Source organism: Gobius niger, assembly GCF_951799975.1.
Source record: "Gobius niger genome assembly, chromosome: 12".
Lineage (NCBI taxonomy): Eukaryota > Metazoa > Chordata > Actinopteri > Gobiiformes > Gobiidae > Gobius > Gobius niger.
The window spans coordinates 2,455,062-2,472,352 of record NC_136863.1 but is presented as its reverse complement, the minus strand read 5'-3'; the positions used below and the strand labels follow the sequence as shown (position 1 = coordinate 2,472,352).

At 43.0% G+C, this 17,291-nt stretch overlaps 1 protein-coding gene across 1 annotated transcript in view; it reads left to right on the top strand.

Moving 5' to 3' along the window:
- The window catches only part of LOC306971708 (pituitary homeobox 3-like), a 21,009-nt gene extending 10,025 nt beyond the window's left edge, over positions 1 to 10,984 (top strand). The window contains exons 2-4 of the mRNA XM_079568065.1: positions 576 to 669; positions 2,771 to 2,970; positions 10,260 to 10,984. Coding sequence (XP_079424191.1) covers positions 576 to 669; positions 2,771 to 2,970; positions 10,260 to 10,805 — 840 coding nt within the window. The 3' untranslated portion in view covers positions 10,806 to 10,984. The remainder of the gene's footprint in view (positions 1 to 575; positions 670 to 2,770; positions 2,971 to 10,259) is intronic.
- Positions 10,985 to 17,291: the final 6,307 nt, after the last annotated feature.

Sequence of the window (17,291 nt, the reverse complement as noted above, 5' to 3'; positions counted from 1 at the left end):
GAGAAGGGACATGTTTAATTCATCACATTATAATAACATAATCTACTCCCAGAGAAAAGTGCTCAGTGTCAGGCTCCAGTCGTTTGGTCAGAGCGGGCGGTCGACGGTTCGAGTCCCGCCCTGACATCGTGCCCTTGAGCAAAACACTTCACTGAGGCCGGTGTGAGAGTGAGAGAGTTTCACTTTAACGTCACCGAGTCCAAATGAATAATACAATAAAATATCAACTTATTACGAAGAGCTGAACAAAACTACTGCATTATTAAGAGTAGATACGTTACTGACTAATAAGTAGTGCGGTAGTAATCCCAAATGCGGAAATTCTACTCGAGTACTGTGAGTAACCGAGTACATACATGATGAGAAACAAAACATGTACAATAACAAGAAAAAAATCCCTCTTGAAAATTTACTTAAAGCGACTGAGTTACTGTTTATTCTACTGATACAAATACTTTAGTGTAATGTTACTCAAGCAGAAAAACATGGCTCTGAGAAGCTGCTTGAGTAAATGTATCCGAGTACCTCTGCGTGTACTTGAGTAGTGGGTGATAAAAGTAACTCGTGTTTTTCAGATGGAGTTTTCGCTCCTGGACTCGGAGGCTCGGAGCCCGGCCCTGTCTCTGTCTGACTCTGGGACGCCCCACACCGAGCCCAAGGACCACAGCGGTGAGTACTACGAGTACTACGAGTACTGCTACTGCTACTACTACTACTGCTACTACTACTACTACTACTACTACAACTACAGCCAGTCTTTGTCACATGGTTCAGAGTGAGCAGAACAAAACATGTACAATAGGCCGTGGCTGTGATCCGTGTTTACATGAGAGAGAGGATGAGTTCACTGAAGGCCCTACAGCTGATTTATTAACAGTAACACTGACCCTAAACCTGTGGTCAGCTCAGGGCTAGCGTTACATAGACCATGCCAGTGTGATGTTCATTTGAAAGCCCAGACCTTCTCATTTCTAAAACTTTGTGTAAGATCTCCTTGTCACAGCGACTGATATTTCACTCTCCTCTTACTTTACCTCATATACCAGACACTTCCCCCATCGCCCCCCGTGAGTAGCAGTTAGCAGTTAGCGCTCGTGCGTCACAGCTAGAAGGTCCCGGGTTCGATTCCCACCTGGACGGGGCCTTTCTGTTAGTCCGCTAGTCTCCCATCGGAATGCATTGCACTTTAAACACGTTAAAAACGACTTTAGACTTGTCAATTTCTTGTGACATTTTTGCCACTTTTTGCCACAATTTTTGTAACTTTTTTGTAACTTTGTGTAACTTTTTTGTCATTTTTTTGGTCATTTTTTGTCACATTTTTCCTAATTTTTTAGTCATTTTTTGTCAATTTTTTTTTTGTAAAATTTTTATCATATTTTTGTATTTTTTTGTAATTTCTTTTGTAACATTTTGTCACATTTTTGTCATTTTTTGTCACATTTTTGACATTTTTTCATCAATTTCTTGTGACATTTTTGCCACTTTTTCATCAATTTTTCGTTACTTTTTGGTCAAATTTTTGTTTTGTTTTTGTCAAATTTTTATCACATTTTTGTCATTTTTTTTGTCATTTTTTTTGTTGACTTTAGAGCCGGGTTTCTCATGTTCTTAAACTTTCTACAGCTGATGTTCATCCTGAGATCCTGAGAAAATGTTTTGAAATCTCGTACTAATGAGGGCCGGACGTCACACGAGGGCGGAGTCTACAGAGAAGATCCCGCCCTTTTGTCCTTTTTGGGAACACGCTTGGTCAGAGCTGGGGAGGAGGTCATTGTGGTGAACGAGAAGGAGCTGTTTATTCTTTTCGATGCCACCTCCACATCTGGAGCTGGTCCCGGGGCCCGCGGCTCCTCACGGGTCGTCCAGTAGCATCGAAGGACGGGTCAAATGCAGAGGACACATTTTCGGGGGGGGGGGAATACTTTTTAAACCTAGTTTTCCCACAGTTCATGCTCTTGTACCTCCGACCTGGTGGGAAGGGGGTGAAAGATCCAGGGGGTCCCGCTGAGACATTTATCATTTACTGTTTTAACCTCTTAACTCCCGCCTGAACCGAGAGGATCTTTTTCCTCAGGTCATCAGATTTTTTTTCCATAATTTTTTGTTGGGTATTCAACTCATTTTTGCAACTTTGTGGTCATTTTTTGTAACATTTTTGTAATTTTTTCGTCATTTTTTTTAATCACATTCTGGTCATTTTTTTGTATTTTTTTTTGTCTCTTTTTGCTATTTTTTGTAATTTCTTTTGTAACATTTTGTCACACTTTTGTCATTTGTTCGTCAATTTTTTGTCACTTTTTTTGTCACATTTTTGTCAATTTTTAGTTATTTTTTGTAATTTTTTTGTAATTTTTTAGTCATTTTTTTGGCAATTTTTTTGTCATTTTTTTGGTCATTTTTGTCAATTTCTTGTGACATTTTTGCCACTTTTTCATCAATTTTTCGTCACTTTTTTGTCACATTTCCATCACTGTTTTCGTCTCAGTTTTGTTGCTATTTTCACAGCTTTTTTCCGGAAGCTTTTGGATTGGGGTAAAGCCAAACAGGAGAAAATGTGCTCGGTTCAGGTGGGAGTTAAGGGGTTAAAGGTGGGGGGTCAAATAGCCTCATGCTCGCTCTTCATTGAACAGCCTCAAGATGTGAACTGTGCCCCCTAGTGGACGTTTGCTGCTCCAAAACAAAAAGAAGAAATGAGTGAAAGTTCAGCTGTTTGTGCGTCTCCCATTAACCTTCTCCCCCCCCCCTCTCCCCCCCCCTCCCCCCTCAGACACAGATAAGTCCGGCCTGGCGCTGGACGACTCGGTGGAGGACGGCGCCCTGAAGAAGAAGCAGCGGCGGCAGAGGACGCACTTCACGTCGCAGCAGCTTCAGGAGCTGGAGTCCACCTTCCAGAGGAACCGCTACCCCGACATGTCCACCAGGGAGGAGATCGCCGTGTGGACCAACCTGACCGAGGCGAGGGTCCGGGTGAGCGCCCACACTCGTCAGAAACAGCGCACGCCCACACTCGTCACAGCCGCAGACAGCGTTCATACCGCTTCGCTTCATCATATTGAACTGACTCCTCCAGATCATTGTTTCGTGTATTAGAACATTCGTTAAACGGGCTGGATGCAAGGTCGCCATTTTGTACTCACTACTGCCACCTCAGGCCATACGTGTAACTGCAGCTTCTATGTTAAGCTCATGCATGACGGCGCTTTCTGAGTGACAGGGCAGGATTTTAGAGGCAGTTGTAGTGAACAGGTCTCATTCTACACATTAGGACATTGTTGAAAAATGTAGGGGGAGGAAAATACTTAGTTTTAACATTTAAAAAAAATGTAATCCCTGTATAGTCCCGTTAAGGTTCTGTTTGTCATGAAAGTCCTCAGTGACTCAGACACAACGATGAACTCCATGATAAATGTGACGTCCTTTTATTTGACATAACCTCCAATTACCGAAAAAATGAAACAGCATTAGACTATATTCTTATATTCTTATATTCACATTTATGAATGTAGCAACAACAAACAATCATCAAAACTTCAATCTGACAAATATAAATGTTTTAGTATAAATCTTCACAAACAATTATCAACATCGCCTTTTAGACCCTAGATCAGTGGTTCTCAACCTTTTGGCGCCGCAACCCCCCAATAGTCGCCGACATAATTCTTAACCTCTTAACTCCCGCCTGAACCAAGAGGATCTTTTTCCTCACGTCACAACATTTTTTTGTTGGGTATTCAACTCATTTTTGTCAAACTTTTGTCAATTTTTTGTAATTTCTTTGTCAAATTTTTATCACATTTTTGTCATTTTTTTGTCAAAATTTTATCACATTTTGTCATTTTTTTGGTCACATTTCCATCATTGTTTTCGTCTCAGCTTTTTCCCAGAAGCTTTTGGATTGGGGTAAAGCCAAACTGGAGAAAATGTGCTTGGTTCAGGTGGGAGTTAAGGGGTTAAAAAACAAAAACATGCACACACATACTACAATAAAATATCAGATTTATATGGCAATGAAAATATGGCTATTTTATCTAAATGGCGACCCCCTTGGGTGTCCCGACCCAGGTTGAGAACCACTGCTCTAGATATTAAACATAAAATACTCACAGGCCGTGCTCTCTGTGAGACAGAAGGATGATGTCGATCACATGGTTCAACATGTTTTTTAACTCTATTACTGGTAACTATTAAACATAACAGCTACAGTGCCTCCTGCTGGTGGAGGAGAAAACTACTCCAGCACAAAAGTATTCATTAAAAACGCATGTACAGTCATTTAATCTACATAAGTACAACATTTCACATTAACCTCTTAACCCCCGCCTGAACCGAGAGCATTTTCTCCAGCTTTACCCCAATCCAAAAGCTTCTGGAAAAAAGGTGTGAAAATAGCAACAAAACTGAGACGAAAACAAGGATGAAAATGTGAAAAAAGTGAGGAAAAAATGGACGAAAAAGTGACAAAAAAATGAGAAAAATTTGACGAAAAATTGAAAAAAAATGTAAGAAAAAGTGACAAGAAATTGACAAAAATTGGACAAAAAAGTGCCAAGAATTTGACCCCAAAAAAAATTGGAAAATTTGACGAAAAAGTGACAAAAAAGTCACGAAAATTTGACAAAAATGAGACGACTGCCCGACAAAAAAAGTGATGAAAAAAAATCTGATGATGTGAGGAAAAAGATCCATTTAGTTTTGCAGGTCTTAGCTTTCAAATGAGGTGCTACACTGGCCTACAGGATTTGGGTAAAGCTGAACAGGAGAAAATACTCTCGGTTCAGGCGGGAGTTAAGAGGTTAAAGTAACATATTAATAATATATGAAACTATATTATTCATTTGCTTAACTCAAAGTGTGGAGATGCGTCAGGCCCAAAAGATCCCACTTACCCTCCCGCCTGGGTCGCCTATGCCCAGGCCGCCCTGTGTTTGCCGGTCTCTGCAGGGTCAGTGTGGGCTTTAGAGGAATGCCGTCTGGTCCAGGACTCAGAGAATGGACTTTTGTGGATCTAAAATAACAGACGGACTCAGGCATGTGACCTCTGACCCCGCGCTGAACAAACGGAGCGCGCTCAGAGCCGACGCGCTCGGCCTCTTCTGATGCTGCTCTCAGAGGGAAAGAATTTAAACACGACTCCGATAAAAGTCTGATTGTTAATGACACAGAACACTTTAAAGGGGGGGTATTATGCAAAATGGACTTTTTCAAGCTTTCCATCATGTTATTCTGTCACTCCCTCATTAAAAACGTGCCTGAAGTGTTGCCTTGGCACATTCACGTATTTCTGAGTAATCTGTAAAAACTCTGATGGCGGCCATTTTAGGGATAGGTTTGCCTGAGTCCTCCTAGGAACGCCCCCACCTCCTGGAGACGCCTCCGAGCTTTCACCAGCCGAGTAACCAACCACTGCTGGGTGATCTCTTCTGATTGGCTGAGTGAGGACCACATGCAGCAGGGAGGCATAGTCACTTGCCCTTTAACCCCTTAACTCCCACCTGAACCGAGCACATTTTCTTCAGTTTGGCTTTACCCCTTCTGGAAAAAAGCTAAGATGAAAACAATGATGGAAATGTGACAAAAAAGTGAGAAAACATTGACAAAAAAGTGACGAAAAATTGATGAAAAAGTGGCAAAAATGTCACTAAAATGGTACAAGAAATTGACAAAAAATGGACGAAAAAATGACAAAAATGTGACAAAAATGTGACAAAAAAAGGCAAAAAAAGACCAAAAAAATGACAAAAAATGGACAAAAAAATGACAAAAAAATGACAAAAAATGACAAAAATGTGATAAAAATTTGACAAAAAAAGGCAAAAAAAGACCAAAAAAAAGACAAAAATGTGACAAAAAAATGACAAAAATGTGACAAAAATGTGACAAAAAAATGACAAAAAAATGACAAAAAAATGACAAAAATGTGACAAAAATGTGATAAAAATTTGACAAAAAAATGACAAAAAATGGACAAAAAAATGACAAAAAAATGACAAAAAATGACAAAAATGTGATAAAAAAATGACAAAAATGTGACAAAAAATGTGACAAAAAAAGGCAAAAAAAGACAAAAAAAAAGACAAAAATGTGACAAAAAAATGACAAAAATGTGACAAAAATGTGACAAAAAAATGACAAAAAATGGACAAAAAAATGACAAAAAAATGACAAAAAATGACAAAAATGTGATAAAAATTTGACAAAAAAATGACAGAAAATTGACAAAAAAAGGACAAAAATGGACAAAAATGTGATTAAAATTTGACCAAAAAATTACGAAAATCTGAGAAAAATTGACGAAAAAAAAGAGGCAAAAAGTAAAAAAAATGAGTTGAATACCCAACAAAAAAATGATGGAAAAAAAATGTGATGACGTGAGGAAAAAGATCCTCTCGGTTCAGGCGGGAGTTAAGAGGTTAAAGACAGAAGGTTTGACCAACTTCTTCAGTTATATTTTGTCAGAAAATCCCAGAGATGAAAACGGACCCGGTGGAATTAACTTTGCCCTCGATTTCTAAAAGTCTGTCAGTGGAATAAGTATTTTTGCACTTAAACGAAGAATAAAACACATCTCACTTCACTGAAAATGAATCTCTATTCACTTGAAATCCTGTGTTTTCTCTTCTTCTTTAATAATAATCCTCTCCCTGTGCGAGTCCCGGGAGTTAAGGCAGATCTTCTTCCGTGAGTGACTTCACCTCGAGGACGTCTTTCTCCTTCTGTGTGCCTGACATTTCCTTGGATCAACAATAAAAAGGATGAAATGACTGACACGTAATTAAAACAGAGGAAATTTAAAGTGCGTTCGTGTTCTCCGAGTCCGTAATGAACTTTGTAACTTTCGGCGGCTTCGGCTTTCGGCTCCAGACTCCAATAAAGCGCCGCGTCTTTAATAAAAGTTTCTAATCTCGCGTTTAAACGGTTAATCCTCGGCTCGTGTCGCGCCGCTCTTTTAATAACGCCGTTAATACGAAGGCGTTTTATTCTGAAGGATCGCCGCGTCCCGTTCCCCCCGCGCTCCCGTTAATAACAGCGTGTTTTAAGGAGAGTTTTCTTTTATTGACTCGCTTCCAAATCCAGCTTTTCATTTTGAGTTTTTCTGATTTTAATTGGCTTTGACAGACGGAATCACAGCCGGGCTTTTCTTTCACCTTTTTTGTCTCGTTTCGGTGAAGTTTGAGGAATGTTTCTGCGAGAACATGAATCCAGAAGGTCCGTTGAGATGGTCAGACAGAGTTCTCCTCCGGGTCAGGTCCTGAAACACTGTCAGATCCATCACAGAAAGTCTCACGTTTTCTCTCATCTGTTGGTTCGGTTCTTCGGTTCTCTGTCTGTGAGAGATCTGTTCATGTGTCCATAATCACTGGTGTCCGACAGAGACGTCGCTCTGGAAGAGTCTGGTCACAAAGGCTGGTCAGAGACTTAGATCCTGTGGTCATGATTCAGATGAATGTCCTCAGGTCGGTGTTTTAACTCTTCAAACTCATGTGTCCCTTCTGTAAAAAGCTTCTTAAATCAAACTCGTGTCAGCAGGGCTGGACTGGCAGAAAAAATCGGCCCGGAACTTTTGGGTCAAGACCGGCCCTCTAAAAAAAAACAGTCATATTCAATGCAATAGTCGAGGTGATGAGCAAAACAATAAGTCCTTGTCTTGAACTAAAACAGTGTAAGCTACGAATCGAGGACAATAGTTGCATTTTGTTTCTGCTGAATTCAAGCCTCAGAGACTCAACACTTTAATCTTTTCATTTATAACTTGAAGGAACTTTTGTAAAACTTCTAAACAATCTTAAAATGTGAGTTCCATTAATGAAGTTCCTCTCAACACAAATAAACTTCTCAAAACCAACCAAATGATCAACTGTAGATGAAGATGAAACGGTAAAACTCACCTCAGAGTTACAGAGCTGTGGAGTGAGAACAGAAATCCCAAAAAGACCAAACATTATAAATCCTTTTAATAGAAACTAGAAGATTTTCAAACTGCACTGACGACGAGGGGCAAGACGGAGTCACCTGACAACTCCCAGCATGCACTTCTTTGCAAACATTTGTCTAAAATGTATAAAAATAGAGGTCTGAGGTTCTGTGGGTCCTGGAGGGAGTTACAATAAACTATTTCCTCTTATATTCACAGCGTGAGGGGCATGAGTGTTATGTCCCAGAGGCCCATCGCTCATTATAGAGATTATCTGAACCATGACTTAAGAAAGGCGTCACATCCCTCTAGTGGAGGAGTTGTGTAATTGCATCTATGTAAAGATAGATAATCGAATGGCTTTTCCCGTTAATTGTGGGCCGGTGTTATGGTAAAACGGGCCTTATCTCGGTCTGACTGGCCCAACCGGCCCAAAAGTACGTCGGCCCACCGGGAAAACTCCCGAATCTCCCGATGGCCGGTCCAGCCCTGCGTGTCAGTAGTAGTCGTTTGTGTCAGTCGGTGTCGCTGGACCTTTGAGAATCGTTTGTTGAGTCACTACAAAGAACTGTCTGTCATGGGATTAATAAAGTTTCCTGATTCAGATTGAGAGAGGCGCCACACGGCTCACGTGAGGAGGACGTGGAGGCGATCGTACGACGGCTCATTCATACTTCATAAGACGCAAGAGCTTTGTTCTTACACTGAGAGCTGCAAGAACAAAAATAAACTCATTTTGGCCTCATAACCATGTAAACATGTTCAGTTACAAGACCATGTTTACAGCTCAGGTCTGATGGAGTTTGAACAGGCCTCGATTCGTCTGTTCGTTCATTTCTAACGAGGCTTTGACCTCACTGTGGTTGATGGTTTACAACAGCTGAAAACATCTGGATCGTTCAGTGCTGTTTAATGCGAAGGGCAAAATAAAACTCTCGATGGGGCGTGGCCATCGTAACGCGCTCGAACCAAAGGCAGGTCTGGCGGCCATCTTGTGTCTGGCCCTCCTAACCCAGAGTCTGACAGGTTTCCGGACTAGCCGACTCGCTAACGTCACTTCAAACCAATGTCCGCTGGCTGCTCTGCTTCATGACCACGACACTGGGGGCCGCCATTGCTGTAGCACCTCCATGTCGCCGCTAGTCTCCCATAGAAAAGCATTGGAATTTAGACACTTTAAAACCTGTCCTGTGATAACGCTGGGTTAGTCACAGTTTAAGAAACCAGGCTGGTTTTTGTAAGAAGAATTTTAGAAATCTCGTACTTAATGAGGGTCAGATTGTTTCCTTTTTAGGAACATGCTTTGTCAGAGCTGGGGAGGCGGAGTCTGTAAATCCGCCATGACTTCCCCCTCGACCGTGGTCATGATGGTAAACGGGGAGGAGTGAGCAGAAGCCGTCCATTATTTTTTACAGTCTATGGCTTGAACCAATGGCAGGTCTGGCGGCCATCTTGTGTCTGGCCCTCCTAACCCAGAGCAACATCATCGAGAGTTCTATTAAAGGAACAGGCCACCGTTTTTCCACACTGAGATATGTTCTTACCTGAGCTTTGACGAGTTCTTTAGGACCTGTCTTATCTTCAGTCACGTAAACACAGCGCAGACGGCGTTAGCATTTAGCCTCTCCCTCTCTCCTCTATAGCTCCAAAACAGGTCAAGATAGAAGCTACCAAGCTCTTCCACGTTTTCCCTATTTAAATATGGTTACGTGAAGTGTTCCACTACAAAGTATAATTACACAAAATTAAACAATGTGGATTTTCTAAGCGGACACAGGAGTAGTTCGAAATCTGCGCAGTAATCTTCACTTTACTGCGCGGATGCCAAACTACTCCTGGTATTATTACGCCTTACAATATAGTTCCCCCTTTTATCCGCTTAGAAAATCCACATAGTTTAATTTTGTGTAATTATACTTTGTAGTGGAACACTTCACGTAACCATATTTAAATAGGGGAAACGTGGAAGAGCTTGGTAGCTTCTATCTTGACCTGTTTTGGAGCTATAGAGGAGAGAGGGAGAGGCTAAATGCTAACGCCGTCTGCGCTGTGTTTACGTGACTGAAGATCAGACAGGTCCTAAAGAACTCGTCACAGCTCAGGTAAGAACATATCTCAGTCTGGAAAAACGGTGGCCTGTTCCTTTAAATGTCTTTGGCTAACAGACTCTGACAGGTTTCTGGACTCGCCGACTCCCTAACGTCACTTGAAAACAAAGCTCTCGGTTCAAAAGGACGAGCACAAAATGGCCGCCAGAGCCGTTAGCTCCGATGTGTTACTATGACGACGCTAGAGTTTTATTAAACATCTCTGTACTGAACTCCTCCCTCTCTGTGTCCTGCAGGTGTGGTTCAAAAACCGGCGTGCCAAGTGGAGGAAGCGAGAGCGCCACCAGCAGGCGGAGCTGTGCAAAGGCGGCTTCGGCTCTCAGTTTAACGGACTGGTGCAGTACGACGACATGTACGCGGCCGGATACTCCTACAACAACTGGGCCACCAAGAGCCTGAGCGCGCCGCTGGGGGCCAAGAGCTTCCCCTTCTTCAACAGCATGGCTACGCCCCTGAGCGCCCCGCTGACCACGCCCCTGAGCGCCCCGCTGGCCACGCCCCTGCAGACCCAGCCCATGTTTTCCACCGCCGGCCACCCCGGCATGGTGCCCGGCTCCGTGCAGAACCTGAACGGCCTGGCCCCGCCCGCCGCGCTGAACTCCGCCCCCTGCCCCTACGCCGGCTCCGCCCCCTCGTACATGTACCGCGAGTCCTGCAGCTCCAGCCTGGCGTCGCTGCGGCTCAAGGCCAAGCAGCACGCCAACTTCAGCGTGTACCCGCCCGTGCAGCCCGCCGCCGCCAACCTCAGCCCCTGCCAGTACGCGGTGGAGCGGCCCGTATGAGGCGCCTCCCGGCTCGCCTATTCTATTCAGTCCCCCCGACCTCAGCCCCGGCCAGGACGCGGTGGAGCGGCCCGTATGAGGCGCCTCCCGGCTCGCCTATTCACTCCCCCGACCTCAGCCCCGGCCAGTACGCGGTGGAGCGGCCCGTATGAGGCGCCTCCCGGCTCGCCTATTCAATCCCCCCGACCAGGACGCGGAGGAGCCCGTATGAGGCGCCTCCCGGCTCGCCTATTCAATCCCCCCCGACCAGGATGCGGAGGAGCCCGTAGGAGGCGCTGTAACCAGGGCTGGGCACAGTTACAGACACTTTAGATACGACTGGCATAAAAAAAAATCAAAAGCAACATCTGAGAAAACACGTAACGTCTTTGGGTCGAGGTTTTGATGCAAAATCTGGGGGAAATTCGAGGGAAATGGGAAAAAAGTGAAACACAAGGTAGGGCTGCTCGATTATTGAAAAAATAATAATCACGATTATTTTTGTCATCATTGAAATCACGATTATTCAAACGATCATTTGTTGCCTTTAAAAAAAAGTCTATCTTTATTTCATTTATTTATCAATCAAAACACTTCACTTTATGTTTTCTGAACAGTCATGAAAGTACAAATGATTTCAAGTACGCCTTGATTAAAGAGAGGTCTCTGTTTCACACCTGCCCCCTGCTGGCCAGCCCTCACACCTGCCCCCTGCTGGCCAGCCCTCACACCTGCCCCCTGCTGGCCGGCCCTCACACCTGCGCAAGTAAACTGAGCAGCGCGGCCTGATGACATCATCACACAGCGCCGTTTGTTTTTATGTCAGACAAAAGCGTGAGCCACGGCACGAGAAACGCGAAGGGGAAATAATCCCAGCGCCCTGAAATAACGCAAGTCTGCTTTGCAAAAAAAACCAAAATTGAAAAAAAAAATTTGAAAAAAAATAAAGAAAAAGAAAAAGAAAAAATTGAAAAAAAAGAAAAATAAATAATAATCGATTTTTTGCGATTATGCTAATTTTGTAATCGGTTACTGTTGTAATCGAAATCGTAATCGAATTTCGATTAATTGCACAGCCCTAACACAAGGTGAAAAATAAAATAGAAAAAACAACTGGGAAAACATTTAGAAAAAAATGGAAACAACATTTGCAAAATTGGTGTAAAAATTAGTGAAAAAAATTGAAAAAAATTGGGAATAAATTGAAAAAATAATTGAAAATTTGGGAAAAATACGGAGTGTGTTTTTTCTGCCCTTTTGTCGCCACAAATAAATGATACAAATGTAAAAGAAATGAAATGGAAGGAAAAGGAAATGAACATTATTTATCTGTTTTACGATACAATATGACAAATATTTCAGTATCGAAAACCAAATATCGGTGAAGTACCAGTATCGGTGTATCGGTGCCCAGCCCTCGTCGTCAGCTCCATCTCCAGCCCTGACCGGAGCTGAGAACGTTCTTCATCTCCAAGTGAAGGCGTCTGCAGAGGAACGAGTACTTTTGAATTAAAATGATGAAGTAAAATGAGATTGTAAAGATACTCGTTCCTCTGGCGGATCCTCACGTCCGGATCACTCTGCCCCGAAAACCACGACTGAACCAAATGAAGGAAAACCAAAAAATAACGACAAACCGACGAAGAAGAAGAAGAAGAAGAAGAAGAAGAAGAAGAAGAAGAAGAAGAAGAAGAAGAAGGAGAAGAAGAAGAAGAAGAAGAAGAAGAAGGAGAAGAAGAAGGAGAAGAAGGAGAAAAAGGCCAGTTTTTTACTTCTCAGACTGAACCTTACAGACCTGACCCGCCCGGTGCAAACGTCTCCAAACCGCTCCATACTTTACTTTCATTTGTTTAGATCTTTTGCTGAACGTCTCTCCTGTCTCTCACTCTGATAATGATCAATGCGACTTCTTTCCTCTCTGTGACAGATGTTCGACTCTTGCAGGTCAGAGGTCAGTGGTTCTCAGCTGGTTTGGCGTCAGGACCCAGGCACATTCACGTATTTCTGAGTAATCTGTAAAAACTCTGATGGCGGCCATTTTAGGGATGGGTTTGCCTGAGTCCTCCTAGGAACGCCCCCACCTCCTGGAGACGCCTCCGAGCTTTGGTCACCAGCCGAGTAACCAACCACTGCTCCTCAGCAGAACCCCCTCCCCACTGATGCCACAGACAGCGTGTGGAGGGGGCGTGGCTAAAGGCTCAGAGGTTCTTAACCCCTTAACTCCCGCCTGAACCGAGCACATTTTCTCCAGTTTGGCTTTGCCCCAATCCAAAAGCTTCTGGAAAAAGGTGTGAAAATAGCAACAAAACTGAGACGAAAACAATGATGGAAATGTGACAAAAAAGTGAGAAAACATTGACAAAAAAGTGATAAAAATGTGCTAAAAAATTAATGAAAAAATGATAAAAATGTGACAAAAAAATGACAAAAATGTGACAAAAAATGACAAAAAAATGACAAAAATTTGACAAAAAAATTATAAAAAATGTGACAAAAAAGTGACGAAAAATTGATGAAACAGTGGCAAAAATGTCACAAGAAATTGACCAAAAAATGACAAAAATGTGACAAAATTCGACCATAAAATGACCAAAATTTGATAAAAAATGGACGAAAAAATGACCCAAAAAAAAAGACAAAAGATCTACAAAAATGTGTTGAATACCAACAAACAAAATGATGGAAAAAAAATCTGACGACGTGAGGAAAAAGATCCTCTCGGTGCAGGCGGGAGTTAAGAGGTTAAAGAGACAGAGGCCATTTTGAGAGAGACATTTTATACAAGGCAGTTATTCTGATTTACTGCATTTACAGACCGACAGAAGGTTTGTCATCATTGTAGTGTGATATAGACTGGTGCTATGGGACTGAAAAAAGCAGAATACCCCCTCATTAAGGTTCACACGGGACTCGGGACCTTTACAATGAATGGGGCTGAATGGGACCCGCTCACCTTTATTATATTAAACTGTGGTCCCGACACAAGGCAAGGCACGTTTATTTACAGGCGCCACCCAGCTGAGAACCACAGATCTAAACCCTCACTTATTTATTCCCTGTTTATTCCCATTAATAAGTAGCGTTCACGTGACATCACAACATTCTAAAGAGCCTATAGTTTAACATTGAGGTGGAGGTCAACTGACGGTAACTATGGTAACGGTGGTAACTGACAAAATGCATATTTTATGTCTTTGTTTTTTGGCTCATATCTCAGTCATTACTGGAGGAATCCACATGAAACACAAACTGTCACAGAGTTCATTGTCTCCTCTGTCAGAACATATGAACTAATGTCCAATTATTATCTCTGAAAAATGTCAAATAGTGGTGACAATATGCGAAAACATGACCATGATGTTGTCCAATAGAAAGACAAAAAAATAATATCACAGGTTTGTGAATCCAATCACGATCAAATACTGAAGAGGAAAAACATTTGTCAATTTTCGTTTTGGAGATTTCTTCCAAAAACTGCATTTCTCCCATAGAGTTGTATTGGCCCCGCCCTCCATCTGACATTATGACATCATCACATTCTAAATCGTGAACGCCGCCTATTGCCACATTAGTCACACTTCCTGATTCGATACGTGACTCACAACATTGTCCCGGCCCCTCCTTTCAGAACATGAACATTCTCTAAATTTGAAACATTTCAGGTTTAGTTCCACTGTTTCGCTGCCGATGTTTCTCGTCGAAAAGTCGCGCTTGTTTTGTGATTGTCACCCGGACGGGGCGGTTTGGAGACTCTTCTGTTTGACTTTAGTTTGTGTCCACGTGCCCGGGATGAACTCTGCGCAGAAGGACCATGAAGCTTTAAGGAATTCCCAAACGGACTGTATGAATATTATTATTATTATTATCCTCCCGCCGCTCTTTGACTGTGACGGAAGCGGCGTTTTCCATGTGGGGCCGGCGTCGACCGGCCGCGGCGCCTTCGCTCCCGCTCGCGGCCGGTCGCTGCTCCAGTTTCCCCGTTTGTTTTTTTTGAGGAACTCTCGCCCGGACGGTGTGGACGGTCCGGTGTGAACGGTCCGGCGTGGACGGGCCGGCGCGGACGGTCCGGTCCGGCCGTGGACGGGCCTCCGGACTCCGGACTCTGCGGAGCCGTGTACAGCGTGTGTCGAGTGCCTGGTTTCTGCTGTAGTTTTTGCTTTTGTCTCCAACAGAAAAGAAATAAACGTTTTTATCGAACGTCTCTGGGTCGTCATGGAAACACTCACCACACGAGAGAGGAAACAGGAAGTCCTGGCAGAGGTTATGGCCAGGGTTGCCAGGTCCGCGATTAAACTGGGCGGGTTTTAAAGCCATTCCGTGAGTGAAAAAAACTGTCCGTGGTTTTCTGCCTCGCTGTAATCAATGTCAAATTGTGTATTTCTATCTTATTACTGATCAAAATCACTGTTTCGAAGGCAAATCCAAGGCTCTATAAGCACATGGGCTCTGTTAACTAGTAAACAATATTGAAAATTCCAGCTGCGCCGTATGTCCGCGCAGGGCTGGACTGGCAGAAAAAATCGGCCTGGGACTTTTGGGTCAAGACCGGCCCTCTAAAAAAAAGAAACCCTGTCATATTCAATGCAATAGTGGAGGTGATGAGCAAAACAATAAGGCCTTGGCTTGAACTAAAACAGTATAAGCTACGAATCGAGGACAATAGATGCATTTTGTTTCTGCTGAATTCAAGCTCACGCCTCAGAGACTCAACATTTTAATCTTTTGTAAAACTTCTAAACAATCTTAAAATGTGCGTTCCGTTAATGAAGTTCCACTCGCGACTGCAACACAAATAAACTTCTCAAAACCAAATGATCCGACTGTAGATGAAGATGAAACGGTAAAACTCACCACGGAGTTAAAGAAATCCCAAAAAGACCAAACATTGTAAATCCTTTCAATGGAAACTATAAGATTTCCAAACTGCACTGACGACGAGGGGCAAGACGGAGTCACCTGGAGGGAGTTACAATAAACTATTTCCTCTTATATTCACAGTGTGAGGGGCATGAGTGTTATGTCCCAGAGGCCCATTGCTCATTATAGAGATTATCTGTGAACCATGACTCAAGAAAGGCCACCAGCAGGGTATAGAAGACGTCACATCCCTCTAGTGGAGGAGTTGTGTAATTGCATCTACGTAATGATAGATTCTCCAATGGCTTTTCCCGCTAATTCTGGGCCGGTGATAAGGTAAAACGGGCCTTATCTCGGTCTGACCGGCCCATCTGGCCCAAAAGTACGTCGGCCCACCGGGGAAAAATCCCGAATCTCCCGATGGCCGGTCTAGCCCTGTGTCCGCGGGTTTTCTGCGGTTTTCAGATATTTTTGGGCGGGTTTGGCTGGTTATGGGTCTCATTTCGGTCACAGAACCCGATAAATACAGATTTTCTCATTGTCGTGATAAGGTAAGTTACTGACACTTCACTAAACCAGCAGGATAATAATACTGTCAAACACACCCAGCCTGTTGTATCGATCGCTCTTTCACAGATGAACCAACAGTAAATCTCACACTGACAGTAAATCCTCCTATGCTACTGCAGTTTTCAATAGGCTGATAATGTGATGAGATATCCCATTGAAAAGTACAAACAAGTTTCAGGCAAATGAAACGTTGGTGAGTTTATCTGGAGTTGATTAGCATGTGTCCCGTCAAGATGGAGTCACTCAGTTGGCGTGACGTCATGCGGGAGGCGCCTATAGAAGGAAGGTTGGGGGTTCGAACCTTCCACAGGCACACACTGTCGTTACGTCCTTGGCAAGACACTTCCTTGCATGAATGAGAGTGTGAAAGGGCGAGTCAATCCTTACGTGACCAGCGGCGACCAGTGTTTACTTTGACAACATATTTTAATTTAGTTTTAGTCTTAGTCTTTTGACAAAAATGTAATTCGATTTTAGTCTAGTTTTAGTGGACTTTGCATTGATAATATGATTCTAATCATATTTAATGTTGTTCCTCTGCTTCATGGACCTGCTCCACATGAACAAAGCTCAGAGCTGATCCTTTAACAGAGAATTTACCTGATCTGAGGCTCTTTCAGACGCTCAATACAAGTTTGGATGATTTTAGTCTCTCCTTTTCATTTTTATTTAGTCTTATTTTAGTCGACTAAAATATCTGGACATTTTAGTCACAGTTTTAGTCTCATGAACAACTTTTAATTTAGTTTTAGTCCAATTTTACTCAACAAAAATATCACTTTGACTAAAATTAAGACTAAATATTTTAGTCGACGAAATTAACACTGGTGGAAGGTGAGGACGATTCCAAAGGCCCTGGGCCCTTAGAACCCCCCCTCCTCACCTTCCACCCCCTTTACGGCCCCGCTGGTCCCGGCCTCTCAAAGGGATGATGGGAAATGAAGTGCAGAAGTTCTGTTGAGATCACGAACGTGTGGCCTCGTCCTCTTTTCTCCTCACACAGGTCGACTCTGATCTGGGCTTCATATCTGACTGAACGTGCAAGGGATGTGTCCAACCGAGACATTTAAATAGTCCTCA